Source organism: Ammodytes marinus (assembly GCF_949987685.1).
Source record: "Ammodytes marinus genome assembly, chromosome: 8".
Classification (NCBI taxonomy): domain Eukaryota; kingdom Metazoa; phylum Chordata; class Actinopteri; order Uranoscopiformes; family Ammodytidae; genus Ammodytes; species Ammodytes marinus.
In genome coordinates, this window is record NC_137212.1 from 6,902,381 (window position 1) to 6,924,754 (window position 22,374).

Below are 22,374 nucleotides of genomic sequence, written 5' to 3' on the forward strand. Positions count from 1 at the left end.
ATCAGCTGGATCTCTTTGTAATAGGGCATGAAGTGATAGCAATTGTGGACAGTGTGAGGTCGGAAATATTTTCCCTGCAACATCACGGCTAGACAATGTGTTTAGAAAGTAAAGGAATGGCCACTAAAGATATCAGCGTACAATAGGATCGCAAGCTGAAAGGAAGAAATCTACTTGTCCGCACAGTGGTCACAGGTGTAATTAACATGTATGATCACATACGTTGAATTTTGATGTGTTAGTAAACCAACTAAGCCATTCACTGAAACAGCTAACGGTAATACAGGGCAAAATATATTCAAGTCCACCTTTAGAATGCAATGTAATTAAATAAAACAACACAGCTGTTATGTTGCCTACCACCAACAGGCTACCCAAGGCAGTCCTACCTTTAGACAAAGGTAGGTCATTTCCATGGGCCCCAAGCTACCAAGGGGCCCCATAAAATGCCTCATAAACGTAAAGTTAAGATGTTTATTTTTTTTTATATATATATAGTTTTTGTTAATTAAACTGTTTCTAAAAATTCATACACTAAAATGGCATCAAAGTCCAATTCCTGAGCATCTCAGCCCAAGGTTTACACTTTATAAAACAGTAATTATATGCCATGACACAAAGAAAAGACCTTAATTAGCACATGGTAACTTAATCTAACGTCAACTGTTGTCCTAGCAAAATGGGGTTAGCCTTAATGAACCTAAATCTAGCATACATTTGTTGTCTTTTCATTTCTATGACAGAAATGAAAAGATGTAGCCTAACTAGCTAGCTTAAGATGGTCTGTGTGTAACATATAGTTTATATTTAGTTCTTAAATTTAAATGTACAAAACATTTTATCATGTTGAATTTTATTCATCAGAAAATGAGACCACATTCATTGATGATGAAAATAATCGTTATTTCAGGCAAGCATTGGATGAAAATCAGTAGCTAGAAGAACATGACAAAAAGAAACCTAAAAGGCAGCAGGACTCCTCTGTTTACAAAGGCATTCAACTTTGACATTTTTATGTCTGGAGATATAGTCAGCTAGGATCTAGAGCGAGAAGAGTCACGCCTGCCTTTCCCACATTATATTCTGTAAAAAGCGCTCTCTGACTCATGGCTCTTTATTCCCAAAGCCCTTTAAAAGAGGGATCGCCATATGCTATAAATGTGGTTGATGGCGTCACGCTTAACACAGGTAAAGGAAAAGAAGAGCATATTGATTGTGAAACTAACACTTACAATTAAAACATATTTTTTTGACTTGCGTTTCACTAATATATTGAAGATGTATTTTTTTAGTTCCTACATTGAGCTATAACGAGTTGTATTACTCTTACTGCATATTGTGACTTCACTTTGTAAAGGATTCATGAGACTTCAGTCCTTTGACCCTCACTGACCCCACCTCTAGGTGGCACTGCCCACCATGTAGCTAGAAGGGCAGCTATACTGTTAGATCACAGATATTTGAGATTTTCACTCACAAATGATGTTCTAACCTGTTTTAAATGGGATGAATGTGCATTAACAACAAATGCAACAATCCTGACATTGTGCTTATAGTGTACGCTGTGTTAAATTATCTCCTCTCTACACATATGCCTCATTACCAAGATTATGCAGATACTCTTCAACCTATATTAGCCGTAAAATAAATGCCGCAGCCTTGACATAAAAATGTACACAAGGATTGTGCATACCACCGTGTACAACTTCCACAACAGGATTTTAGTCTTTATTCTCACAGTTTTCAGTCAGTCCATGTTATGTCATCATTTAGGTCAAACTAAGCACCAAATCTTAACTAAAAAAATGTAATATTTAAGATTTGTACAGTAGTATACAGTAGTCCAACTGGTACAGTAGTCAAGTCATGGATTCTCTTCATCCCTACAACAAAAAGCCACACTACACTTTACAGAGCATTGCTCATGTACAGCTTCAAAGCATAGCTTACCCTGTACATTTAAACCAAATCAATCACATTGACAGCACTGTACGTAGTAACAGCCGCTGACACAACTTGTGGCTTCTTGCAAGCCATGTGAAGATTTTCAACACAGTGTGGTGCTGGTGCTAAAGACGAGAGGAGACATTAGTCCTGCTATTTTAATATGTTACGTAAGGCTACCGAAAAGGCTACTATCAATCACTTCGCCTCTGTCACACCTTAAGCCCTTCAGGGATTGTTATGTGGCTACAAACAGAGCGGTCGCTATCTTACAAACATCTCTCCTTTTGGTGACCTTTAAGGACCTGATTGAGCCTGCGAGGAGTCTAGAAGTGTTTGTGTGGCCCTGTTTGACGGAAAACCGCAGACAGGCAGTGATTGTTTGTTTTCCCAGAGCAATGTGGCCCCGCAGACTCCAGCAAACGGAAAAAAAACAGAGAAGACAACAGTAGAAAAGACTGATTGACTCTAAGTAGAAACACTATGAGCTGTGTCTGTCACCTGTTCCCCATCGAGAAAGTGGTGCGACATTCCACGGCCAGAAACACAGACTAATCCCCCAAAGCAGTGAAAAAGCAATAGTGGAAAAGCGAGGGGGGTGGGAAATATGATTACATTCACTTGAGAGATGATGGAAGTGACATTTATAGAGCCAATGAGTAGCTGGTTCTGCTTTATAAATTGGCAAAGTTTGAAAGTACAACAAGAAAAAACTAAATATAACACTCAGCATTCCCCCTTTTGGAGTTCCAAGTGGGGCCATCTGATGCTGATTCGGACAACTTTGTGTCTGCCTGTCTGTCACGCAGTCTCCCTGTTGAGGGCTATTTAAAGCATCTATGAGCCCCTTCCACCAAACCGACTTGGGTGATCAACAGATTCAGCACATCTACACTGACGCGACTACAAAGAGTGGGAGTTTTCTAGCAAAAAAAAAATTGTTTCTGAACCTTGTTTGACATTTTTTAGCATTTTATTTTTGATATCAAAAGTTCTTATCAAGAACACAATCTACATACAGAGCCACCAATTTCACAGTTTTCCTGATTTAATCTTGAGGAAAATCCTGCTCTAAGTGACAACACACTATGACATGCTTTCCAGTCTTTGCAGTTAATGGAAAAGGCCGCTGAGAGCAGGACAAAGCTCCCCAAACACTGCTCTGTTGACTAAGGGAAATACCACTATGTGGGGAGTGGGTGCCATGTCAAGACTATAAATAATCACAACTTTAAAACTCCCCTATGCAATGAATCATTCCAGCAGTACTAACAATTATATCCTTTCTCCCCTCAAAATTAGCTTGGATCCCTAACAATGGTTCATTCAAGTGAGGAAAAGGGGCTGAGCGGCAAATTGAGAGAGCGGTCCATTTGGCTTGGCACATAGGAGCAAAATCACTTAAGTTGTGTTTACAATCCTCATAAGGAAAGGGAAACAATTTTGTTAAGGTCCATCATTGATGTCTGTCAGGGGGGGGTGACTGTGAGCGGTGACATTAGCAGTATACCGTTAACATTTCTAATTTGGCAGGCCACTTAGCAAGTCCATTGACAGCAACAAAGCAGGCAAAGCTGTTAATCTACCCCAACAACTCTGAAATGTTTAACTTATTAAGAGAATAAACAAAAAAGGAAGGGATACCCATGGAATAGCTGTTGATCTGCAATGGGGGTGTTAAAACAATCGTGCAAAAAGCCAACAGCAGCTTTTCTGATTGCTATGGACCGTATGAACTAGCCCTATGGGAGTCACCTTGATTGACCCGTCCCAATTCATCGCTTCTGTAGACTTTAAAAAAGATCGCCTTCAGAATATCAAACAGTCAATTGTAGCAATCTTTAGTGGTACTCCACTTGAAGTCATTATACAGAAAATTGAGGTTTATAGAGCTTGACCTTGGAGAATTTGCCCAACCTCCACTGTCCTATGCCCCCTTGGCGAAAAATGTGGCTTGAGTTTTGAATGGAGTGGAATCCAAAACAGAGGGAAGGCAATTACTCTGACACACAAACAGGCCGGCACAGGAGCTGACATAAGGCTCTTAGTAATAAAAGTCACTTAGCCAAGACCCCAAACTGTGAGAGAAACCATCCATCATAATACAGCAGATCCCATTCACATGCTCAGAACAAGCGAATATTTCCCTCAATGGAAACATCAGAGTTTACTGCTAATAAGGTGTTCCGTTCCTGCATGCATTGCTTCTCAAACTCAAGCAAAACATTCCCCGAAAAAAAAAGAACAAGCAACTGATCCTCAGCCAACATCTCTTCCTACTGGCCGTGTTTCAGCGTTAGCACCTGTACGATGTTCATAGTTAGTTCATTATGGAAGCACTAGGTGGGCTTGTCTTCTGCTCATGTCCAAATAGCCATCAGCAAAAACAAAAAGTAGCAGGTCAACACGTTTTCAGGTTTCAATTGCCTTGTTGACATGCCTCTCCCTGGCCGAAGTGTGAAATACCTTTACAGATCTGATACATTTCCCAGCTTCCCAAATGAAACTGAGGATTTCAAATATCAATCAATTCAGCTTACAGTATATTTCTAGTATCGTATCCGAAAAAATACTTCTTTGACGAAGAGAAGTGCATGTTTGTGCGCACTCCGAAAGGGGTGACTGGAGTCAAGAGGTCACTGCAGGCCAGAGTAAAGATTGACTTAGTCCACAAGACAGCGAGCAGACAATGGGCTGTGAGTAAACTTTCAATGGTCTTTATTGGTTTGCCCTTTTCCTGTTGCGGGGGGAACTGCAGATGTCCAGAGGGTTAAATATACACTCGGTCTCGCAGACAGGCTGGCCAAAATCCCTACAGTCACTGGTGTGGAGAAGGTGAGTATCCCGCTGCAAGAAGGTGGGCAAGCTGAGATCCCATACGATGCAAGATGTTGCAATGATCAAGCTTACAGGTGAGAATACTCTGATGTTTAGAAACCATTCAGGCACTCATTAAAGGGGTTGGTTAACACAAGGACAACAGATGTTTTCCGCCTCAGCAGTGCCTAGTTTTCTGTAGTTTTTTTTTTAGTTTGTGCAGAAAGTAGTTTCTAAAAAAAAATGGTCTGACTGTATCATCCAGAGTCTGACGTTGTTTTCATGTAAGACACATTGCTGTTGGGTCTTCAAATGTGTGTGAAGGTCAATTCTCAATGATTGACTCCCACAAGCAACTCTGAATCCCCTCCATTGTCATTGGCTGGTGGCATATGTTTGAGATGTTCTCAGCAGAGAAAAATATAATCCATTCCAAAATGCTGTAGCTCCACAGCTATACTCCAAAAAATATGACTTTGAATTGATTGTATTATGTTAACTTCCTTTAAGCTTCACCTTACACCACCTGAACAGGACTCAACTGAGCTTATGACTCTTATGGGCCAAAATGTCCATCCCAGAGTCAAAGTGAGAAGTCTGACTCCTATATGGAAAACCAAACAGTGTCATAGCAGATTTACATCAGAATAACAGAGAAACCATGTGTCCAACACCTTAGCAACATCTCCCTGAACACACCTATCATTTGAGCACAGCTGCACCACAAGGCACAGCAGACAATCAATCAAACTAAAAGTCAAAGCAGCCACAGACACTACAACTAACTTGGTCCACTTGTTACCTTTAAATTACGCAGTGTCATCACACAAGGCTAAAGTCTGCCTCATTAAGACATCATACATAGCATTTAACAACATTTGTTGTCAGCCATTAGTCTTTAGATATCCTCCTCCTCAAGGCAACAAAGTGTTGACCAGCTCAACCTCCGGAAAAACTTGCATCATCTACTCATGGGAACTACCACACAGCGCTGAGGAGACAGCGTGCTCTCAGTCAAGTGTACAGTATTTAAGTATCTGCAGCTATAGGCTACAGTTCAACCACTGCCAGCAAAGGAGCAGCGATTCCTGCAACAGTGGATGATTGTCTGGAGCTCAGGAGCCAGTTAACCACTGATGCATACACACTAACTCTCCCAGTGAACTGCAGGGAGGCCACACTTGTTCTCAGTCAACTCAGTTCTCCCATAAGGCTCTCTCATTTTCACTCCAGAGGACAAACAAATAAATAATAATAGTAAAACAACATCTCAGGATTTCATGTCCAATTTGTTTTCAATGGAGCAAACACTATCAGAACAACAGGATGCATGCAGAGCTCAGCCCCTTCAAGATCTTATCATGAAGGGATTCATAATAGAGGACAGACAACTTGGACTCACTTCTGATAGAAGAAAATACATTTCCTGTTAAGTATAGCCCATGGAAGCATGCACATTTCTGGAGCTCCACAGTCCAGCCACAGGCTAAATGTAACGGGACAACAAAACCTGCATGCAGGATGTCAATAATAAACACTCCCATGAGGAATGTTTAGGTTTAAAGGCACTAAATATATTTTTTTTCCCATTTAAAGCCAAAACACTATGACAGAGTTTGATGCATTTGTAAGTAATCAAGTGCTTGACAGTTTATCTACTGTAGGCTTTATCATCATACAGTTTAACAATGATTTATCACTAACATGCTGAATAAGCATAATTGTTTTCAAGACATCCGTCCTCTCTCTACAGTGTTTATTTCCCGGTTTATGATAGAAATGGGAATGAGAGTCAAATAAAAATGAAAGGGGGTACAGCAGTGGGTCACATGGTAACCAGATTAAAATGTGAGAGAACCCAGGCTGCATGTTCATCTGGCGAGTTCAAAGCCAATACTTGTGCACTCACTACTGCTACGTTTTCAGTTAATTTTTTCTAGATTTTCAACCAGGTTCACTGTAAACTACTCAAAATGTGTCCAAATACATGCATCCATGAACAATAAATAAAAGTAAGATCACGATTTAGGGAATTGTTGTTTTACTATTGTTTGCATGATTATTATGCAGAAAAAAATTAAAGGATACAATAAGGAATCCAAACTAAAGTAAACTCTATGCATTTAGGCCTGTTGGTATTGACCGAATTGTCAGTCAGGTTTTGGTGGCAAAAGGTTGTAGCTGCAGGGATTCTCTTTAGTAGATTGGCGCCCCTGTTAGGGCAAGACGCCAAGAGAACAGCACAGGTATAATTCCCACAGTTTCCATTTTATATAAAAAAAATCTGTTCTCGAAACAGATGCAACAGCGCACAAAAGGTAGCCGGACATCTGCATACAATTTAACCAAAATGCCCACTTACGTTGCTGCCGCGGAAACGTGTCCACTCCTTGTCCGTTGAGCTCCTAAATGCATTTGTATGCATTTGTCCAGGCAGCAGAGATCTGGGTGAAAACAGAATCACACTCAAGAGGATACCTGCTCATGGGCTAAGCCGTGTTGGCACCAGCCAAAGGAAAGCGCAAAGTGGACGGAGGAGTAACTGCCAACTCAGAATGTCCTCATGGTATTGCGGTCCGGAGGAGAGATCTCTCCCACTCGGTCAAACCTGCAGTTTCTCAGATCCTTTGCGCTCTGCGGCGCGCAGTGGTCAGGCTATTTCTATCCAAAGTGGAGACGCGCGGCCGTTGCATAGAAGAAAGTTGGCATGGGAGAGCGCGTGCGGTGTAAACTCGACTGCTGTGTGGGAAACAGAGAAGTGGTCTCCAACTCAACGGCAGCTCCAACTCTGCGCGGATTTACCTCCAGGCGGTGGTTGCTGTATGTGCCTTGACTTGCACTGATGCAAAGGGACCCGTATTCACCCCAACACAACTCCTACTACCAGCTGGTGGTGTTGGGTTTCACCGGTTACAGACTCGTGACATCACGGATGGACTTTTGGCTTGTGTTCATCGATAGCTTTTGTCTACTTTGGCTACTGTATTTGCCTAAAGAGGGTACAACATGTATGCCTACTGCACACCCGGTAAGGTAAATTAGAGGGCGTGTTTCAAAAGGTAGCCCAAACTTGCACTGACACGTGCACTCATTGACACATGGACAGTATAATGAACACCCAGACTGAAATAATGACATAAAAAATGGATCAGCTGGTGCAGCCTCATGCTGTTTGCTGACAAGCAAATCTGCCAGGTGCTGAAGCTTAAGGGAACTGTTCTGGCAAGAGTAAGCAATGTGTTATCCAGGCAACTTAAGCTATATCAGGACTTGTTTACAAATCTATTTTTGTGCTAAAAATATTATTCTCATGAGAAGTCTTTGCACACATATCCATGAGGACCCCTATCTAAGCTTGTTTACTTAGCTCTGAAGCTATACTGCGTAACTTTTTGTTATAAATTAATATCTGTTACATTCAAGCCATTGCAGTAGAGACAAAGTGTATCAGCTCCACAAAACTCTCTGGATGTCCCAGTATGGCAGCATTTACAAACTGGTGTCGCCCCCCTACACTAGTAGCCTGGCTCCGCCCGCCTACCTACTTCCCTTCAGTAGTCAGTCTGGGGCTGGGGTGTAGTGGGATCCTGCTCGAACAGATTTCTGAGTGTCCAATCAGCGAACAGAGCGAGTGGCTGAAAACGATGACGTCGAATTCGCGCTCCAGTTTCAGTTGAATGCTGCGTTCCTTTATACTCGGAACTCGGAAATGTCCGACTTGGTAGTTCCAAGTTCCAACCTGTCTGTGTTCCAGTGCATCTGCTCGGGAAAGTATGGACGCCTACAACCTTTCTCATCCAAATAACTAAACGTTAGGCTCTAGCAAGTTACCGTTGCCAGGTACCGGTAGATCCATAGACTACAATATGTAGCGAAGTCGGAAATTTCCGAGTTCCCAGTACAACTGGAACGCACCTCAGAAGCCGGCTCATGGCATACGTCACAACCAAACGTTATGCGATTGGTTGGCTGATCCAGAGTGGCACTGAGCAGATCCAATAGTTTTAAACTTCAACAGACACCCGCCTCCAAGTGAGTGAACGTTTGCCAAATAGAGCAGTTCCAGACCTTCTGTACATATGAAATTAAGTACGATGGTCTGGTAGCACCAGGCTACTACACTAGCTGGAGCACAGAAAAAATCCCAAGGAGCGCCCAAGAAATGTTTCCGTTGTTTATTCTACTGCTAAGAATAAGTTAAAGTTAACTTAAATCTCATACTCATTGCAGTATGAAGATAAGCCCCAACACGTTTGTAAGAGTCTTTTGGGCATTTTGTGGTTGGCAAATTGTTACCCAAGATCCTCCAGGGTCCGAACTGTTAAAAAATAATGTGAATAGAATAATGATATGAGAATGCAGAGTTTGATGTGAAAATATGCAGCAGTGTATATGCACAGTGCAATCTCAAGAGGCATGTGGTGGTGGTGGTGGTGCTGTATATAAAACAATTGCATCCTGGTCTTTACTGTCTTTGGCCAGCATCCAAAAGAATCGCATTTTAAAGCAGGGCCTCCTATTGACTGCATTTCTAAATACATACAATCAGCAGTAATTACTATACAGACAACCATGTGACAGAAAAAGTCAAGTGAGAATGTGGTTTAGTTGAGTTTGAAGGGGCTTGGGTTTTTCATCGGCTCCATCTGACGAGGTTTACGCAAATACAGATTAATTAGATCTATCAACTTTTGTAACTTTTTGATCAAAAACATATTTCCTCTGGTTATGATTATACTTTGGAATAGCCCTTCTTTGTGTGACCATGAACAGAACACAACACCGCAGCGTTTCCCCCATTGAAAACGACACCCCTTCTTTTTTCGTTATCTCTCGCATCTATTTTTTTTTTCCCCTTCCAAACAACCAGGCTTTTAACAGACTTCCACCCGTTCCTGATCCAGGTTAACCCATTACCCTAGAACAAACAGAGCTCTGTGGGTCTGTGGGTCCCTGGGATCCCCCCCTTACCCCCCACCAAACACCCCAGCATCCTCCTCCAGACGTCCGCAGCCTCCCTCTAGCTAGCTCAGCCCTGGATGGAGAGTGAGTCAGGCCCATATGGTTTGCAATTTAGGGAACTTGTGGGGGGACGGACGCTACTAAGAGACAGAGCAATTCCTGCCTGTAGTCCCAGGTGGAGCGCACAGGGTTTTCATGTCATGTCTAAACGAGGAGTAATATAAGAGAGGTCAAAGTGACATGGAAACTCCAAGTGAGCCTGCCAGCCACTATAAACAGTGAGGTAAATAAAGAGCATTCATTTCGCCCGTGGTGCCTGCAGCCCTTTGTGCTACGGAGATCTGTGAGAGTTCGCAGCAGCAGGGTCAAAACTCTCTTCCCCCGGCCTCTGCATCAAAGACAGTTTATCCGAGGTGGAAGATCTCTCTCTCTCTCTCTCTCTCTCTCTCTCTCTCTCTCTCTCTCTCTCTCTCTCTCTCTATCTCTCTTTAAAAGCTTTATTGGCATGACTATTGTGGATATCAGTCATGCCAAAGCATTACAAATATTACAAATAATAACAAGTGACCAATCAGAACCCCCTCCCCAATGTACTGTACATGCATATACACACATTGCAAATTATAAGGCATATGACTGTAAATGATAAAATGATATCAACAGTAACAATGATAAGTATAGTATTGCTCTCTCTCTCTCACACACACACACACACACACTCCCTCTCCCTTTCGCTGGCTTTGCCATCAGCCAGCACCTTGGGATAGCAATGCTTCGACCAGATGTTTTTCTCCCACTTCCAGGAAACACAAATATTGGGATGTTGCTTTCCTGACAACACTATGAATCAACATCATGAACAAAAGGAATTACATGATCAGTTTGTAGCAAAACAAAAAAACCCTGACCCCGAGAAGTGTGTAGCGTTTGCCATTTTCTGACGTATGGAGAAGTTTGAATCCAGACATGTGTCACAGTCATTCTTGACGAAGGGGCCTCCCATGCAGAAAATATCCTCTGTGAAGCTTTTTACTATATCATACAATCAAAATATTGTATCCAAATTTGCACACAGACTTGCAGCAAACTTTCCAAAAGTTTTTTTTTTTGCCTTTTTTCACATGTCCAGATGTGTACTAATCAGTCCATTGTGCACTGAGCGTCAGGCCCAAAGAGTGACTGGTGTCCGATAATCAGAATCAGATCACCTCTCTCTCTCTTGCTCTCTTGAGGAACTGACAGGCACAGATGAGTGTACACTAGCCCACCTCCTAACACATGTGGTATTCCCTTCATGCAGTTTCATAACCAGTCCAATGAGACGGCCGGTAAACATCATGAACAAGTCAGAATTATCAGGGCAGTCAATGAACCGGTGCTTTTGGACATTGACTGGGGAGTTTTAGAGGTACATAAAGGGCGGACAGGATTCTGAGTAGAAGTAGAATGTGTAAACACATATGCGCGCATTCCATAAGATTAACTATTATAAAATGCACAAAGAGCACATGCCCATAATAACTTGTCTTCTTAATGTACCAAAAATGCTGATAAAAAGTTTAGGAACAATGTAAAACATCATTAAAGTGGTTAAGCGTAACTTTCAGTTCATTTTGATTGAGGCGTGTCAGCGTCGCATGCATTTGTTTGGTAAGCGAGTGCAAGAGAAACCACAGGATAATGTCTTAACAAATGACTGCGTAAGATTAATAATGGTAATAAGAACATGGTTAAGTAGACTTTGATTTAGTACTGTGATGGTAACTCAGGATGTTCCGGCCTGCCTGCCATAAATCTTTTTATAAGTTCTTGGGAAATCCAACTCGAGCAAAGGTATTCATAATAACTATATAAAAATAGTGTTCTTTCGCTGATGGTCTAATATGCTGTTTCAGGTCATTTCTGATCATCAGATAAAACATTTGAATGTTTCATAAACATTTAAAAGTTCCTGGTAGGTGGTTTAAAATGACTTTTTCTTTTTGAATGTACAATACGTAAAAAAGTTTCTTTAATATCCAGCAATATGCTGAGTCTGTACCTAATTTGGACTTGGGGATGCCGCTGGCCCCAGTCCCAGGGGCCCCAAGTAGCACGCTCTTGATTTCAGCTCCAGAGCTTCCCACTGGAAGGACCAGAATTCAAACCCCATGTCCTGGTTGGAGAGCCTCTTGTCTTTCAGGGCGAAGGTTTCATAGTGCAGTAACAGCTTGTAAACGTAGGGTGTGTGGAAAACGTTGAGCCTCACAGGATCGGAGTGTAGCCAAGCTGGTTGAAGAAGAAAAAAGACACAGGATAGTGGATGAGCAAGAGGGGGAAGGCTCTATGGTCGGTGGAGCGTAGAACATAATGTTGTCTTGTAACCAGACTTCATAAGAAAATAAAATGTGGCTTTGAGTACCTACTGTAAGTGCTTTCTTCTTGACACAATTCTGCAGACACGGTCGGTTAAGTGCGCCTCATTAGGTAAACAGCTCATCAGTCAGCCTCCGCCATGTATCTGACTTAGGGAGAGCAATTATTTACATGTGTCTGTACGAACCAGGTTGACAGCTGAACTCTACCTGCGAGACACTAAACATGGCTCCGTCTTTAATTAGCAGACACTGCCCTGTGTAATTTCTGTCCTGTGTGCGTGTCACCGCCTCGTAGGGCTGTTATTTTGCCGAGCGGGGAGAGAGTGGGCAACAGCTGGGAGAGTGCTTAACAGATGGTGGAACACAGAGCTGCAGTCGATATATAGTTGAAACAATGCTCCATGTTAAAGTGTGTGTGTGTGTGTGTGTGTGTGTGTGTGTGTGTGTGTGTGTGTGTGTGTGTGTATGAAGTGAGTTGGGTTTTTTTTGCAGCGCTTTAGGGACCATTGGAGAAGCAGGGAGAGAGGGGCCAGGGGAGTCCAGGGTGAAGGAGGAGATTTGGCAGTGTGCAGAGAAAGTGAAAGTCCCTTTGGGGGTCAAGTGGGGTGGAGAGAGGCCGATGGGGAGGAACACACACACACACACACACACACACACACACACACACACACTCACACACACACACACACACACACACTGCACAAGGAGATGTTGCCTCATGTTTGGCTTTTCAGTTCCCATCGTGAGTTCCTTGGGAGCACTGCAGATGGATTTTAAAGTTAAGACTCTTGGAACAATAGCTGGTTAATTGACTCTTCATTTGAACAGTATTAGCAAAAACAGCGTTTTACTTCACAGAAAAACATAAACGCCTCTTTATTGTTCAATATGTGTAAGCATGTTTTGGTGTAAGGAAATCCCAAGAAAGTGATCTCTCTTTGATTCTTTCAAGTGTTGCTAGACCAACAGTCAGTGATGTTTAACTGTGCGTGTAATTGGTTTTGCACATTCACAGCAGAAGTCAAGCAGGCCACAAAAACAGGCCCATCTACAAAAAAAAAAAAAAAAAAAAACTCCGGCATTCAAATGCTGCCAAAATCACACATTACACGCATCATAAATTACTCAAGTTTAAGATGAATGTAAAACAATTTATAGTTTCCTTAACATTGCTGTTTAACAGTTCTTAGGAAACAACTACAGTGTTTGCGCTGGAATTTAACTATACCCAAGGCAACAAAAACAACAACTGTCTGGAGGAACAAGAAGAAATGTGCTGAGTAAGATGAAGACATTTTTGCCCTTTAGACTTTATCACCTGTTGTTAAATCAGGCCCATGTCCAGAAGCATTCTGATGGTTTCCCCATATTTCTCACTGAAGGGGAAAAAGACAAATCGTGCATTCTCCAAAAATCAGTCCAGAGGAAGTCAGTGCCCACCCATACCCACTGTATGGGTGGGCAAACTCTTAAGCTTTCATTTAGAAGAGACTGTATGTCAATGAGAGTACGGAACTTTTTGACAATTATTTTTGCACATGGTTGATGATACATCATGCAAACAACAAGCTGAAATATCCGCCTTGAAAAAAGGGAAATAAATACAACAGCTGTTTTCAGAGACAGACATGAATATAAATACAGCGTGCTGACCCCTGCAAAAATGATGGATGAATACAAAGTGGTGGTAAGGTAACATTAACGTAGGTAAAATTGCTACTTGCGCCAACGAGTAGGGCCATCATTCAGTGCTTCTCTGACCTTGTGCCTTGGTGAACTTGAAAAAGTAGGGCAAAGACGACACCTAGGCCTTGTCCAATAAGAAACACTTCAATAAATGTGCATGTTGGGCGTGTTGGGGTGGCTTACCATTAAGGCTAAGTACTTGTTGCAGTGGACCCAGGTCAATTCCAGCCGTACAAGTCCCTTGTAAACATTTTTGGTCAGAGCTCGTAAGCACTGCACAACATTTATTTCACAATGAGACAAATTAGTACTTATATTACCAAAGCAATTAAACAGTAGTAAAATAACTATAATTATCGCATTGTCACAACAACTTGTGTTACTTAAGAAAGTTGCAGAAGTCTCTTAATTCAGATCACCTGGACCAACTTGGTCACACATTGGCGAACAAAAGTCCTCTTTGACATCATTACCCCTCATTTTCCAGAGGTCTGCCTGCTCTCAGTTTGGGACGAGGGGAGAGGGGGATGAGGGGAGGGGAAGGGAGGGAGAAGAAGCTTTGTTTAGGGAGGAGGAGGAGAGAGAAAAAAAAGCCACCTTGACCTCACTTTCATCTCTGGAGCTGATCCTCTGTCTGGCGTGAATTCTCCGAGGAGCTGGCCACGGAACAGAGAGAGGCTTTATGCTTGCTTACTGCAATGTTCCTCGCACAAAATCCCATTTCATTTCTCGAGAGGGTTGAGAGAATGGCTTGAAAGGCATGCTCACTCTTATCTCCAGTGATACCATTAGGCTGCCAGTAATTTGGGCCTGATCTCATATATGCTGCATGTGAAGTCAAGCCAGTGCTGGTGATGCTCATCTTCACAAAGTGTTGAACAATCATGACAGAGAGTTTCAGTCACAAAGTCACAAAGAAAATCCTTGTTTTGTGTGTTGTGTTTGAAACATAATGAATACTCTCACGCATGTGTCCTGTGTTCAAACCGTAACAATTCCTGCATTTACTGTTAAGGCCCTTGAACACAGAGTCCGTAATTTACGTCGACATTTTTCGTATTTTTTACAAGATACAACATGTTAATAAGGGAGGTTTAGAGGCGCTGGTAGGTGGATTTTATTTCGGAAGGAGCATAGCTAGTTGTTTCTCCTGGTTCTTTATGCTAAGCTAAGTTAGCTGGCTGCTTGTGGTAACTTCCTATTCCAGTCCGGATTTGAGATTCGGCATCAATCTGCTCATCTCATTCTCTGCCAGAATGCAAAAATAAGTGTATTTGCCAAGATCACACTACATTGTTCAGTTCTGTTGTCAGAACATGTGCAGCCTCAGTCCTACTCAGCTTGGACTGCAGAGAGGTTTATGACTCCTGAAAAGCTTTTCCGGCCAAACGGTTTAGGTGACGATGTGTGAAAAAACACACACTTTATAATATTTGGAAGTGTCCGAAATAAGGAATTTCCAAACACTGAACTAAACTCAACCGCTCTGAGATACTTGGAGAGGCTTCTGTAGTTGTAACTGGTTCCATTTTGAGACAGAGGGTTGCAGTCAGTAGGGATCACACAGGTGCTAGAGAGACACAACAGGGGACAGTGGCGACCTTGGTGGCATCTGCACCCAAGACATGGTAATCCAGCGATAGGCCTACACTGTCACTCTTTGGTGGGTGTGACAACCCAGAAAAGACGTCAGCTCACTGTCCATTCCTAGATAGCTGACATACCTTCTCTGACTGCAGGCCCAAATTACCTTTCATTTCAACCCGCGCCAAGTCCCCTCTCATCATCCTCAATTCATCATTTCATCATAGCTTTTAGCAGAAGGCTGTTTGAAGTTGAAATGTACCTCCCCCTTTCCTTTTTATACGGAAAAGTTCGCAAATTGCCTCTGGTGTGCCCTCATATCAGCTCATAGATTCAAAGGGAGAGATTAGGATGTTGTTGAAGGTGCTAAGGAGCTCTACAGCAGACACCTGTCACAACACCGGCCTCGAGCATGGTGGCTCTGCGAAAATCGGACGGAAGACTTCTGCAAAGGGTTTTGGAAAAACAGAAGCACCCCTGGCCTTTTGAGCTCCTCTTCTATGGCTTTAAAGAAAAAGTCCCTTTGAATTTTTTGACTTAGCCTGCTCAGCCATAAAGTCAGCGTGAGTGCCACAGGGTTTAGGAAATCGCAGAAAGACAAGCTATTTTTAAGCCAATGCGCTTTATGAATATACACTCCACATCTGCGACTGCAACTGCATTCAAACAAACGCTCGGAATGTTTAAAACACTACAGTATCATCTGGCACAGTTTTCACTGGTGGAGAGCTTGGAGAAAAAGCAGGAAGGGACAGGATTTGAGGAAACATCCTGAATTTTTACTGTTACAGGGTTTATGCCTTTAACATATGTGGATGTTTTGACCATCAATATCTCTCTTTCTATAATTTGACGGCCCCTGTGAGGCCATCTGAGGGAAAAGCCACCTCCTTTTCCTGTTCTTAGGGGCGTCTTCCGTTCTTACCTATGCATTAAACGGCCGCCTTGCGAACCCTTTTGAGTGAGGCCCAAGTGACTCCACTCAAGACTTCAAACGTAAACAATGAAGAACAGACATTACTATTTATTTTCTTGGGAGAGGAAACACAAAAAAACAACGGGTTCTGTTGAAGATTGGAAACAACTGCAGCGAAAATTGTTCCCAGTTTTACGTCAGTGGGAGAGCAACATGCGCTCACTCCTTCAGGAAGAAGAAAAGCAGCTGGGAGACGTGGTTGCCACAACAACACCCCAAAGGAGGAAGAGAAGAAAACAGGATTCAACAACTGATTGAAAAATGGAACAAAGTAGATCAATTTCAGATTGTGTCAAGAGCTGGCTATAGGTACTGAGGATCACTAATATCTGCAGTGTGTCCCTAGTGAAATAAAAGGGAAGAATTAAAGCTGCAACAACCAATTGTTTGGCCACTAGGGGGAAGTGGAAACAAGCTGTAAACACAATGCTAACATATCACTTTTTAAGGTGATATGCCGTAGTTGTTGGCACTCTTTACATGTCCAGAAGATGGAGAGCAACATTGGTACTCATTTGGAATCATGTTAAATACCATCTGACCAATTTATTATGAATTTCTTCTGAATTTCATATTATGAATTATGAATTGCTGTGAATTGGGGGTTTCTCGCAGACAAAACAATGAGCTGAAATGCTTAAACAGTTAGTAAAGCGGGAAGGAGCTGCACACTGAAGTGATATATTTCTCTATAACCTTTCACATTACATATTGTCATTTGATTCCCTGTTAAAGTAGAAACAAATATTGATTATATCTGCTTTAAAATGTCAAATTCAAAATGAATTGGAATACCACAAGATTCATGTTTCAAAGTCAATTTCCACCAAACAGAAAATGCAGCTCATGGGTGGCAAGGACCTTTTGTTGCCTGCGTGTCAGGCCTGGCTTAAGCTCTGACATGACTCTATCCATCAGCTGCTACGTGTCACCCAGGCAAAAAATAGCTCAAGCTTCCTGCCCTGCAGCCTCTCTGTCCACTGGGGCAAAGCACTGCCACCTGTCAGGCAAAACACGGGTTAAACAGCCATGCAGGCCCCAGGCTCAGATGGACAATCACCACTATATACCTCATGTGTTTGCTATCAGGGTTACAGCCAGGTTTGGTGTGGCTGGATCGCAGTAAACGACTTCATCGACATTACCTCATACGTGTGCATGCCGTCCAGGCTGCGAGGAGCGGTATAACATACTGTAGACATAAAAGAACAAAGTCTTAGCTCACTTCTTGGATATAAAAATAAAAGACATTAGATTACACATTTCCTACAGTGCGAGTTGGCTGAAAGGTCTCCATTCATGTTCTTTCTCAATGACCCTAAATCAAAGACATCCGGAAGGGAACCCAGATCTACAATCAGGTTTGATTACCAATGAGATAGCCAGTGAAGCCTCATCTGTGTTGTCATGACAGATACTTGTATTGTCAAAGCTTAATGAAACTCATAAGAAATAGCTCTGAGCTTACATAATGATTTGCTTCACAAAACTATAGGTGTAGAGTAGATGTATGAAGTAGCATAAAATAGTAATGCCCAGGTAAGGCGCAAGTTGCCAAAATTGCACTTGAATACAGTACCTGAGTGTATGTACTTTTTTCCTTGGCACGACTTCTCTGTATCCTGCTGTACAATCTCGCTATAACAAGGTATGTGTGAAAGCCCAAACTGTTTAAACTAAGGTCTTTATTTTGTATTTCCATTGCCAACAAATCCCTTGACAAGTCCAAAAACAACAATGAGTTGATCCTTCTAACATGTAATGCCTGCTTAGCTGCTGTCGCTGTCCAAAAACTACTAAAAGCACATCAGTGAGTCACACTGAGCTGCACTGGTTGACATGTTCCTTAATTACCGTCAATACGAGCACTGTATTATTTTAAGACATTTCCACTAACTAATGTATTGTACTGAGAGGTTAATAAATTACTCTGTACGTGTGGCCCAGTAGGACACCTTACCACACGTCTTTATCTATTTCATTTTCAAAGATGAATAGATGTTAAATACGATGAGCAATGTTTCTATTTCCCACCGGAGCTGTGATTAAAACAACATGAATATCTGGGAACATGTCCTGCTGCAAACCTGAAAATAAAAGTTGCATCTAAGCGGTCTAGACAGAGATACCCCTGAGGTCATCCAACAGGCCTCCAGACTGTTTTGAGCCGACTGGCTCTGCTGGACACAAGACTTGATGGAAACCCAAACATTAGACTAGCCAAGACTGGGGTTATGTCAACTGTGGTCACGTTATGTAATACGATTTATAAAAAAAGACTGAATAAATGTCCTTAAAATAACTTACTGTATCCTTATTAGAATTATATTCTTACCTTTGATACTGTGTTTTTAATTCAAAACTTTATACGTCAACAAATACGATTTACACACGTGAGCAAAAATATTGTAAAAATAAACTTTTATGGAATTAATCAATACTTTTTTTGATCTCTTATTTTATCTTAAAATCAGTCCATTATTTAATTAATCCAGCTGCTTATGAAAATTTATTTTTATATGAATAGTTTGATATTTGAGGAGCTATTCTTATTCACTCTCTCAGATGAGGAGATCAATACATCACTCTTCTCTGAAGCTACACATAGGAGATGGTTAGCTTAACATAAAGACAGGAAGCAGAGGGAAACCGCTAACCTTGCATATCTAATGTTTAACCCATACATCAACTGGTGTGATGACAAATAACTATGAGAGGTGTATCAATGTTATCTTTTTTTGTCTCAAGAAAGCAAATATGAGTCTTTCCAAAAATGTCACACTGTTCCTTTAAGTCTACATTTTTCATGATTATCGAAACCAACACAAGTGCACTAACTGAAGTTTAGTTTAGTTTAGTTTTATTTGTGCAAATAAACAAGATTTAAAAAATAGCAAGAAGATGCGCATAGACATATAAATGCACGGGTGGGACAAAAGAAACCCTGAAGGGCTTATGAAGGATGTCCACCTGACATTAAAATACAATAAAGAAATTAAGTAAAATAAAAAAAAGAAAAGAAAAGACAAACAAAAATAAAAGACAAACAAAAATAAAATTAAAGAGATAAAACTACAAAGTCATGTTACAAAAATGAAAATACATCTAAGTACATGTAAAAAAGCAATGTAAAGATGTAGCTAACAAGCAAAAAGACAATATAACATACATTCAGTTTAACACATTATCGTAAGCTTTTAAAATGAGGTAAATTTTAAGATGTTTTTTTGAAAGTAACTAAAGATGAGTGTTTACGTAGAGTAACAGGAAAACTGTTCCAAATGACTGGACGAAGAAGTTGAATGAAGTTGAATCGTTACAGTCCCTAACATCGAATTTTTAAGGTTTTTATTCATTACAATTCAGTCACAGTCACTTCACATGACAGCAGAAGCAGATGACAAAATCCCCTGGAACAAAGCTCAGATGACTCATCTCCTTGTAGAAAAAAAAGGAGAAATACATGAACGTGTCCAAACATAAAGCAAGACGGGATGAAGTCAGTGACATGGTCTGAAAGGGAATTAAATGGAAAGAAACCTCTTTGTTGATCGAGACAGTGATCGAGTTGAGATCTGTGAACAATTTGGTCCAAACGAGCCGCCCGTGGCGTGAGTAAAAAGAAAAAAAAAGAAAAATGGATGATGGCACCAAGCTATTATCATTTGCCCTCTGCATGTTATGTGCAGTGCGTGCCAGCTCTTCTTGACAACACAAAGGAAAAAATGTAAATCGTAAATAATTCATCTAAATGGAACAATGTGTCTCAAAGCAAAATTCATACGTGATTCAAATGTGTATAATCTTTGACAGTTTCTTATCATTTTCAGTTCCTGTTTATGTTGTGTGTCGCTAGCTGTATTTCAGAGCTAAATAACTACGCCGTCATTCCAGACACTCCGGCTCCTTGTTCCCACTAATTCCTCTGCATTTATTTACAGCATAGAGACAAGGACACTTGATCTTCCTCTTTCACGGGGCTATATCTGTTTAAGCCCTGTTGTTCACCACTTTTTTTTTCTCCAACAAAAATGGCTCCGGTGCCAAGAGTAATAAAGGTGCACATATGCGAGTCCAGCAATGGGTAAAACAAAGCAGGAAACCGGTAAGTATTCCCATTAGGAAGGAAGAGTTTTTATCTTTTCAGCACCTTGGCCCATTTCTCCCAAAAGTCCTGCAATTCAAACTTGGGAGCAGCTGGTCAATTATAGAAAATAAAAGTCAGAGTTCTCCCTCTGAGTTCTTGCTGAATCATTCAATCTGTGTGGAATCTAATACATCAACTCAAACCCTTACACAGCCATTACCTGCTGTATGGTTTACTGACCTGTGAGGTTTGTACTGTGAGGTAACATGGGTGCTGGAGCTGGTGTTCTCGTAACAGGCTGCTCTGAGTTCTTCCAGTAAATGACCAACAGAGGGACCCTGGGAATCTCCTGACCAAACAGAGATGTGTGGTTAACCTCCGTCCTCTTGCAGTCGGTAAGTCCATTGCCCCCCAAATAACGAACGGAAAATAATGAGAATTACACCTACATGTAAACAGCTAAACTCCTCTGACCCTCTATGTATTAGAAGAATATATTTTGAGTAGGATATGCTCACTGCCTATAGTCTTGATAGCTACCTCTGTTTAGAGATATTTTAGATGAACCTCTTGCGGTCTTGTGATATTTATATGTTGTCTCGCAAGAAAAAACCCGCTTTGGATTAAGTGTAACTTGTGAACCAAGTGGAGCAGCAGAGGAGCCAGATATTTACCTCGTGAAGTTGGTTGTGCAAAAACCAAGGGAAGGAAATTGTGAATGTTCGACTAATATATATATTTGCCATGTGGCCAGAAACCGAACTCAAAATGACTGCTAATTTGTTCTGTGTCTGGATGTGTTATCAGCCCGTGTTGATGCCCCAAGTGGCCAATAAAATGATGAATCAATGTATATTTTACATAGCCTGGAAATCCAGACCCTGATATCTTGAACGATAGAGGGTCTGGCCACGATCAATAGTAATTTCCAACTCAAGGGGCGGCTCCTACTCGTGCATTTCAAATGCCACTGCACGCAGTTGGATAGCACTACAACCAATCAGAGCGAGCCCCTTTCGTTTAGCGAACAGCTGTTAAACTGTTAAATTAAACGTTTGCCGTTGTCGGTCGGCAAAATAGAACATTCCACTTACTTGCTAATGAAAGATTTGAGTGCCGTCTTCCAAATCGTTAAGGGTCGAGGCCAAAGCAGTCTCAAACTCACACAACATATCCGCAGCCATCTGATGTTTACTAGGGACTTTAAGCAGCGGTGTTTTAGGGACGGCTACGGCGCCAGGGAAAGATTCCAACGGGCTCCACTATCACCTAGCAACACTTAGACCGGCTACTTGCTGCAGTTGGTGTAGCGCTCACAACGTCAAAAACCCATTCTGCCGTTGTAAACAGACGGACTACGGCTCTGACTCGCTCTGACTACAGCGATAGGAGGTGATGACATCAATTCTCGAATGCTCAAAATTCTACTCGACCGCCGTAGCCGTCCTCTCAACTGTCGTTGCTTAAAGTCCCTACTATCACGGCTTCGACGTCGCATGCACGTCACTGTCGTCATCCGGTTACGTCCTCCCCAGAGCACCATGTAAAGGGCTCTGGCGCGCCCATATTAGATAGAACCAATTGAAACCACCAGCCAGATTTCTGGCTTTCTTGATAAAGCTTCAACGGAGCGTGTCCAGACCAACACGCGCAGCAAATTTAATTTGCCAGCGCCTAGTGGCAGGTCTGGGAATGCCAGGCTATATTTTACAGCTATGGCATATCAGAAAATACTTGAATGAATGAATTGTTTTGGGATCATGCATTTTGGAAGTCAACGACAAACTACCCTCTGTTAATCTTTATGCATGACCTGATGTTCCATTGTGCTACTTTTAAACAAGTTATTGGTGCTTAGAAGCTAGATTTGTGCTTTAGTATTCCTTCGAAACCCAGTGCAGCCACCTTGGGAGGTGATTTCAGGCAATTTTGGCAAAGCTTTGTTTCTTCAGAACAATTAA

General features: G+C 41.7%; 1 protein-coding gene across 1 annotated transcript in view; it reads right to left on the minus strand.

The window, feature by feature from the left end:
* Window positions 1-7,567, minus strand: part of col24a1 (collagen type XXIV alpha 1 chain) — an 87,263-nt gene extending 79,696 nt beyond the window's left edge. The window contains exon 1 of the mRNA XM_080032791.1: window positions 7,124-7,567. Coding sequence (XP_079888917.1) covers window positions 7,124-7,176 — 53 coding nt within the window. The 5' untranslated portion in view covers window positions 7,177-7,567. The remainder of the gene's footprint in view (window positions 1-7,123) is intronic.
* Window positions 7,568-22,374: the final 14,807 nt, after the last annotated feature.